The 8615-nt window shown below is 37.8% G+C and overlaps 1 protein-coding gene across 1 annotated transcript; it reads right to left on the reverse strand.

The window, feature by feature from the left end:
- Positions 1–719: 719 nt before the first annotated feature.
- LOC112525449 (anthranilate synthase alpha subunit 1, chloroplastic-like) lies at positions 720–7694 on the reverse strand. The gene is made up of 11 exons (XM_025135582.1): positions 7523–7694; positions 7026–7210; positions 5012–5201; positions 3473–3624; positions 3134–3249; positions 2803–3049; positions 2518–2574; positions 2283–2435; positions 2098–2178; positions 1381–1467; positions 720–1199 (listed from the first exon to the last, which is right to left on the reverse strand). The coding sequence occupies exons 1-11, from the start codon at positions 7692–7694 to the stop codon at positions 879–881; spliced, it is 1761 nt and encodes a 586-aa protein (XP_024991350.1). The 3' UTR covers positions 720–878.
- Between the last annotated feature and the right edge of the window lie 921 nt (positions 7695–8615).

An 8615-nucleotide genomic window follows, 5' to 3' on the forward strand; every position in this document is an offset into this window, starting at 1 on the left:
AACACATAAATTATCTACACCCCCGTCGTTGTTAATACTCATTTTATTTAATTTTATAATTTTATTCTTAAACAAATATACCTCCCTCTCTCTATATATGTATGTATATATATATATATATATATATATATTTCACTAATTAGATTTTATTATTTTTTTCGAATTATTTGAATACTTTTTGTTAATGATTATATTAACAATTAACATATATTTATATAACAGTTTTCGTATCATTAATCAAAGAATTATGGTTCCCACACTAATATTATATAATAATAATAATAGTAATCTATGGTGGCAGCAGCAACCAGGGTGGTGTTGGCAACGTCAATGACGGGTGAGGTATTGCGATGGTATATGTTTGATTGGAATTTATATGTTAATTCGAAAATCTAGCTGTGAGATCTTTAACTTGTGCACTCTCTAAGAAGTATCAATTACAAAACAAGTGGATTCAACATATTTTAAAAAAAAAATTATCACAAAAGAAGCTTACCGAAAAAGCAAATTTTGTCCAAATCAAACGAAATTCAATTAAATTAAATTAATAAAATCCTATGAAATACCAACCTTCCCATGAGATTTTAAATCCCACGTTTGTAGGATTTCAATTTAAATCTCAACATTCTTTCAAACCAAACATAGAATTATGCAAACCAAAGGAAACATCAAAAGTTTGATTAAAATAATTTGTCATTCTAACTCAACTCCGTTGGGATGGTAATCTCTCGTCATTCAGGTTCTTTTTCCTATTAATAAAAAGGAAAACAGTATTGGATAAAGCTTTGTTTTTGATTCTACGGTATCAACTACGTATTTGCAACAACAAAGACAAACCCTATCTCATTCTGACCTATTCTTTTTCGCCACCATTAAAATCATTTGCAAAAAGCGGACTCCGCCAGATCGATCGCTCGAGCCAGACCAGCCGCTTTGTTTTGGCACTCCTGTTGCTCGTCCTCTGGAACGCTATCCGCAACAATACCAGCACCGGCTTGAAGGTGCGCCACCCATTGTTTTCGCTTCGTGTCTTCCTTGTATAAATACATCGTATCAAACCGGGCTCCAGTTGGGAACACCATGGTCCTAAGAGAGAGCGCAATGTCCATTTCGCCAGAAAACGAAATCCACCCGAACCCTCCACTATAGGGCCCACGTCTCGTAGCTTCCAGTTTATCGATCAGTTCCATGGCCTTGACCTGTACAAAAATTGGAATCGATGAATTCAGATACCAAAGGCCCAGACTCGGTGCTCCTATTAGACATTTGAATATTCTTCTAACAATTTGTGCATGAGATTCTTTTGGGGTTAGCTTGATATCTTACACATTGACATTTTGCAAAGTTGAGTGGTGATGTAAAAAGAAAGTAAGAGCGAACCTTTGGAGCGCCACTGACTGTTCCAACAGGAAGTGCAGAACGAAGGGCGTCCCAGCAAGTGAGATCATCACGCAACTCCCCCGTCACCTTTCAGAACCAAAAGGAATTCAAGATTTTCGATACAAGTGATTTTTCAATTAATCATCATTCTTGTAAACATGCAAAAAGAAATATAGTTTGCAAGCCCGACCAACTTGGAACAAACTCTCAAAGGTATAAACGCAAATAGAAATAATTGTATTTGATACTTTTCATCCAAAACTGCTTGTTCTTGAAAACAAGTAGTTTTTCCATTTTTGCAACGATGAAAAGTCAAGTACCATAGATCAAAAGGTTATTCCCTTATAATTTTACTGTTGGACCAAGATGTTTAGGGGTGTTTTGTACATGACAGTACAAAAACTTACTGTATCATGTTTGACATGATATTTTGACATGACATTAGACCTTACTGTATCATGTTTGACATGACATTAGACATGGACAGGACAAAGACCCAAATAGGACAAAAGTGCTTTCTTCTATTCCACCAAAATGGAAATGAGAAATATTGATAAATTACTAAATTATCTATGTCAAATTAAAACCCTAAAACCTCCTGTGAAACACCTGCCTACCTCACTTTCAACCATCCAGTCCAGTCCATCCACATACCAACTACCAAATGCACTCAATGTTAAAAGAAACTAATCAACAAGTAGAGGGACAGCATCTTACAGTGGAACTGATATGCATCACATGTGAGTACCGCTCAACAGTCATAAGCTTTTCCACATTCACTGAGCCAGATTTCGAGACCTAAACCCAAGTTACAAGTCAGCAACGGGAATTAAGAAAGTAACGTTTTGAATCGGGATGAGTCACGGAAATATTCAGTTGAAATAGACGTTAGAATGAAGAACCTTTCCAACATCATTCCGTCCCAAGTCAACCAGCATGATGTGTTCAGCACATTGTTTTTCATCATTTAGCAGCTGATGCTCCAACTCTTTATCTTCATCAGCAGTCCTTCCTCTTCTTACAGTCCCAGCTAAAGGTCTATTAACGACCATATTCTGTCAAGAGATATAACGTTGACGAAATTTAACACGAATATGAATACTTTTTGGATATGTGAAAGTAAGCTCAAGAAGTTACGTTTTTCACACGAGTGAGAATTTCTGGGCTTGAACCAACCAAGATACACCCTCGAGCCTGGCAATGTGAAACATCACAAGAAGTTGGGTAAAAAATGCATGAGAAAAATAATTGGAAAAACCAAAGGGTCGTTGGCTAAGTAGTACCCGGGTTACTGGTAGAGTCCAGCCTCCCAGGTCAAGGGTCCAAACCTCACCCAAAGGTGAGGATTGTGCGTATTTGCCATATATAAATACTATATACTGCAAAAAGAATTGGAAGAAGATTGATCCTTGAATAATGCACCTGCAAATAAGTCATGTATGGACTTGGATTCACAACTCTTAAAGCTCTGTAGATCTCAAAGGGATCTGCAAATGTCCGGCGTTCAAAGCGTTGGCTTAAAACAATCTGGAAAATATCACCTGCCAGAATATGTTCTTTTGCTTGCATTACTGCCGCCATGTATTCTTCACTGGTCATGCTTGACTGGTCCAGAGGAGTCCCGAATTGGTGGGTGCTTAACTCCACAGAACCCGGAGATAACCTTGGGCTAATCATTGAGAACTAAGAAAATTAATGTAAAAAATTGGATCATGGAACCATCAAAATTATCAAGTAGAAGACAGTCACTTACGCATCAACATCATGTACTCTAGACACCAATATCTCCAACCGTTTAATTCCATCTTCATAAGCTTCTTCAATAGATGAATACTGATCAAGCCTCACCCAGTGAATTACATACGCTTTCTGAGGACCAAAATATTTACCAAAATCAGGACAAAATATTCAAGGGAACCACAAATAAACAATAAGAGGGAAAGGGTCTAGAGTCTAGACAAGTTTTTCCATGAGTTTTCTCCAGAATGAAATAAATTGCCATTCCATTGCACTGCATCCAAAAAAGTCTAATTCCAAGACTTATTTCTTGTGCAAGAACCCATCCTACTGTATTTAATTATGCTGTGAGTACCTTTTGCACATGATCAAACACAATCACATCTTCATACAATCCGAGATGAAGGTCTGGTAGATTCCTGTCATCTACTGGTGCATCTATAAACAAGAGCTTCTTCTTCTCTACGTAGCGAACTGTGTCGTACGAAAAATAACCAACCCACCCACCTGTTAATGGTCAGAAGTTCAAATTGTAAATGCAGACATACCCATAAACCAGTCCATATTAGAGTTACAAAAGATTCTTTAAGATTATGCATTCCCGTCTAAATGATAAACTTAGGGAGGACTTCTACAAGTTTGCAATAAAACATAAGCAAGGGAAGATTTTGTTATGTTATTTAAAGCGAGACATACTACTTCACAGATAGAACTTGTTTACCAGAAAAGGATTCTAAATCCACAGGGAACATGAAGCCTTATATCTGTCTATAAAACCTATGAAAGTACTACAAGGACCCCAACCGATTTTCAGTCATGGTTCATGTTTAAAAATCCTCCCATGTTCAATGATTTTCAGTTTGTAACCAATGCTGCTCCTTCAGATGTAATTGCTAAACAATACTACTCTTAAATTATTCCATCATTAAGTTCCTTAGACTTCTAATAGGCTTGTTCACTGATTATACAACACCAAAAAATAAATGGACTTTATAATATGATATTTTATGAATGCCTAACTGAGAGCAATATGAATCAACTCATTGCACTTCTGCCTGCTATCAATGGGCTCAACCTTAGAAGTCATACACTGCTTCATTGATATACAAAAATTCACGTTGATTATTTTTGCCATCAAGAAAGATTGTAAGGAACATCTTTGTGCACGTAATCGCCTCACAGCACAAACTCCACCCCCCTGCCCCCCAAAAAAATCCTTGGGACTGCTACTAGACTAATAGTGATCCTCATGGATAGAAATTTTATAAAGTTACCTGTATTATGATGGATTTCTCTGGAATGTTAAATTGAAAGCAGTATCATTGGCCACATAATGAAACTTATTCTGGGAAGGAGCAACTAATGCTTCACCAACCCATACTTAAATTTAGCACAATGAATCACGGTGTATCTATAAACAGCATTAAACATTTGTCTTGGTTAGAGGCATGGCCGTATAAATCTATATATGCATATACAAGAAAAAAGATGAAAACACCAACCCATACCCACGATAGGGAACATATCCTAAACAAGAAAGGACAATTTCAATTATGAAACAAGGTTTTCACTATGCCCTATATTTTTATCACCTACCCCACCACATAAGGATTAAATAATACTCTCCCTTCACCTTTACATGAGGTCATTCTCACAGGGAGCAACATTTAAGAGTTACAGTAATTATAGTCAATTATCTGATAAGATAAGAGTAGTAGTGGTGAACTAGGTGACAACTGATAATGCAACATTGCTTCTCATAAATTTATGTCGTGATTTGTATGAGTGTGGCTTCCTGGATCCAACCATTAGAGAGCAATAATCAGAAATGCAAAGGATAAATCAATAAAGTTCCGGTAAACAACATTTATTCCCATTTAACACTAGGTCATACCGCAAAATGTATCAGGAAGGCCATCAAGAAGTTGAGGTTTCCAACCATCGGAGAGACCTTTTGGAATTTCCAAAGGATCATCAATGACTTTCTCAATCAAACTCCCTTTCGTATGATCCACAATGGTGACATTATTTTCTTTAGCCATAACTTCAATTGATGGCTCAGATCCAACCACGCTGTATCGACCCTAACAAATTAAGATAAGAATATCAAAAATCATCTTAAAATAAAACAAGGATATCTTCTAATCAACCGATTCTGAATATCCAATCTGATAATCAAACGCCTTGGGATGCTTCCTAGTTTCAAAAATCCTAAAATATCATATCATAAGACAGACATTTTACCATTCTAGTTCTTTGCTCCAGTGTAGAGACAATAAATATAGAAATCAAAATGACTTTTAGGGTGTTTATGTTACAAGGACGGTATTGAACAAGACTGGGCGGGAAAGAATGAGATAAGGTGGATGAAAGAATATGCTGAACGTTTTAGGATTTTAATGTGATCTAGGTAGTATAATAATTTACCAAGCTTGCGTGTCTCTAGATTTTTGTTCCACCTATATTTTGATGGGACATAAAGTCTGCGTTTGGTACATGGTACGGGACGGGACAAAACTCACTGTCCCATGTTTGGCGGAGCATGGAACAGAACAAGAACTCAGTCTCACACAGGGACAAAAACTGGGACAGTATGGGACAAAAGAGACTTTTTCTTATTCCACCTATTTATGGGACAAGAAAGAGATAAAAACTATAATATTACTAATCTACCCTACTTTGATATATAACCTTAAAATGGTTCTGTTTTAATGGTCATCACTGCTAGTTTCGGTCGCCTCCGCCACCGGAGGCCACCTCCACCTCCTCTTCCACTACAACAACATCCTCCATCGCCTCCACAACCACCGTCCACCATCGTCCATTGCCATCTCTACCATAGTCGACCACCGACCACCACCGTCCATTGCCACCACCACTACCGCTGTTCGCCACCTCCAACTCCTCCTCTACTACAACAACCTCCTCCTATACCACCTCCACAACCACCGTCGACCACCGGCTACCACCGTCCATTGCCACTTTTACGACCACCACCAACACTACCACCGTTGGCCACCTTCAACTCCTCCTTACCACAACAACCGGTCCATGACCTCCACAACCACCGTCGATCACCGACCACCACTGTCCATTGCCACCTCTACAACCACCATCGGCCACCGACCATCACAATCCATTGCCATCACCGTTGGCCACCTCCAACTCCTCCTCTACTGCAACAACCTCCTCCACGACCTCCACAACCACCGTTTGCCACCTCACCTCCACCATAATCACCACCACCACCACTATCTTCACTACATCAGCCACAAATACCTCCACCGTTGTGAACCGCCACCACCACCACAATCCACCATTTCACGTCTTCTATAACCACCGTTGTCCACCAACCACCACTGCCTCTACCTCTACCTCCATAACCACCGTCGGACACCGACCACCGCCACTACTACTGCCGGCCACCACCACCTCCACCACCATCAATTATATCAAATTTTTCATTCAAATTCGTTACCATTATATATGTATGCATTCATTTATATAAAAATTGTGTAAACATATTTATAAATTAAATTCTTTAATCATTTACTTTACTTGTTTTAATTATAACTATTATATAATATTTAAAATAATCAAATAACTTTTAGAGTAACTTGTCTAGTTCTCTCCTAGCCGTACCAAACATCAGACATACACTTGCTCTGTCCGGTGTTACTTTCTTGTCCTTTCCTGTCCAGATTTGCCTGTTTATCAAACGCTACCAAAAAAATGCACTTTTTGCAAGTCCGGTCTAATTGTCAAACCAAACATGGGATGAAACGTTTTGTACAATCCTATCCTGTCCCGTGTAACAAACCACGGTTATAGCTGAATTTGATTATCGTTTTTTTTCCTTCCCAGGAATTCATAAAAATAATGTTAGAGGCTAGTGAAAATGATCTTACAACTTGTGAAGATAGAAAACCAGGTTCCACCGACTCAAAAAGAAAGCTAGGAACCTCCCGATCATCTTCGTTAACCAGACAGCGGTAAGCAAGCACCGGTGTCAAGTGATCAGCAAATAGGCATCTGTGAAGTGGCACCAAATTCCCTTTCTTTGAAGCTTCAAGGAACTCTGCTTTATCCGCAACTATACCAGAATCATTCGAGATCAAATTAGCAAAACAAAACAAAATCTCACATTCTGATTACAATTACAAACTTCATTCTTAGTCCAATGAACTTGTGTACATTATAGAAATTACAAAAATCTGTTAGTTGGTAATGCTTCCTTCCCCTTTCCAAAATCAGATAATTTCGTAACCAATCAGCCAAAAAAAACTCGATCCAAAACACATTTTCGATTCATGTTAACTTAAAAAGAGACCGAAATCAAATACTCTTAAGCAAAAACACAAATGCTATTCGGTATTCCTCCAATACCTTAAAACAAATAGATTACCTAGAGACGGAGATTGAAGAACACAACGAAGCGGACTACGAATGCGGAACGAAAGCGAAGTCGGACTGGTTCGGCTTCGACCGGAAATGGCGGTGCCTTGAGGGTCCAACGGCGGAGAAAATCGGTGAAACGACGGTGATGATCGGAGAGAAACAGCTAGGGATTGCATCATTCACCGACTAAACAATGCACATGAAAATTTCTGGCTAGATACAAGTGTACTGTGCATCTATATCTATATCTATATCTATATCTATATATATATAGGCAGAGAAATAAATAACCCCCAAGAGATGGGGATTTGTAAATCGTAACGGCTGTTGCTTCCCTCGGATGTGCTGTGCATATGCTTTTGCAAGAGTTTGAATAACAATTTCCAGATCAGATATGCATCAACCGGTTGTACATTTTGCATTAAAATCCATACTTTTCTTTGTATGTTGTCATTTTGCTACTTTGTTAGCAAAAGCATAACTTTTTTATCTTTTATTTTTAATAAAAAGCCCTTTTGATAAAAATAATCTCTATTTTTTAGCTAAAATTGTTAATAAATTAAGACTAACTTCTTCAGTTATTTTATATTTTATTCAACAAGTATTAAATAATCTACCTTTTGTTTCATTGATTTAAGGGCTGTTTACCAAATTTTCTATTAAGTCATGTATGGATAAATTATTCTGTTTGAATAAATTTGTCTGTCTAGATAAACATGCAGTGTTGTTTCTTTTTTCTTCTGAATCAATGATCTGAATGGCAAAATTGACCATTTTACCCTCAATGAACTTAACATTCTTTCACATCATTAAAGAATTCATGCTAATGAAAATGACTAGGGTTTTCAGAGGAGACTACTCCAATCGATCTCCGATATGTCCATTCAACCTAATCTCATACACTTCCCATACACTTCCCATGAAATTTATGAGCTCAAAAAACCCTAAAAACCCACCAACAACCAGTGACAGAAAATGCATCGGTCTAAAGAACATCGAAGAAGAAACCCACCTTCGATCTGTTGCTGAAACCCACCTTCGATCTGTTGCTGAAAATCGAAGAAGAAACCGAAGAAGACTCGATGGAAGGAGAAATCGAT

The sequence above is a fragment of the Cynara cardunculus genome (genome assembly GCF_001531365.2).
Source record: "Cynara cardunculus var. scolymus isolate 2C chromosome LG 13, CcrdV1, whole genome shotgun sequence".
Taxonomy (NCBI): domain Eukaryota; kingdom Viridiplantae; phylum Streptophyta; class Magnoliopsida; order Asterales; family Asteraceae; genus Cynara; species Cynara cardunculus.

What these genes read in the sequence shown, in the direction of transcription:
- LOC112525449 (XM_025135582.1), bottom strand. Translation starts at nt 7,694, where the DNA reads ATGATGCAATCCCTAGCTGTTTCTCTCCGATCATCACCGTCGTTTCAC. An exon ending in CCTTCCTGATACATTTTGCG is followed by an intron (nt 3,625 to 5,011) that starts GTATGACCTAGT and finishes GACCATTAACAG; the next exon opens with GTGGGTGGGTTGGTTATTTT. An exon ending in CATACATGACTTATTTGCAG is followed by an intron (nt 2,575 to 2,802) that starts GTGCATTATTCA and finishes TCACATTGCCAG; the next exon opens with GCTCGAGGGTGTATCTTGGT.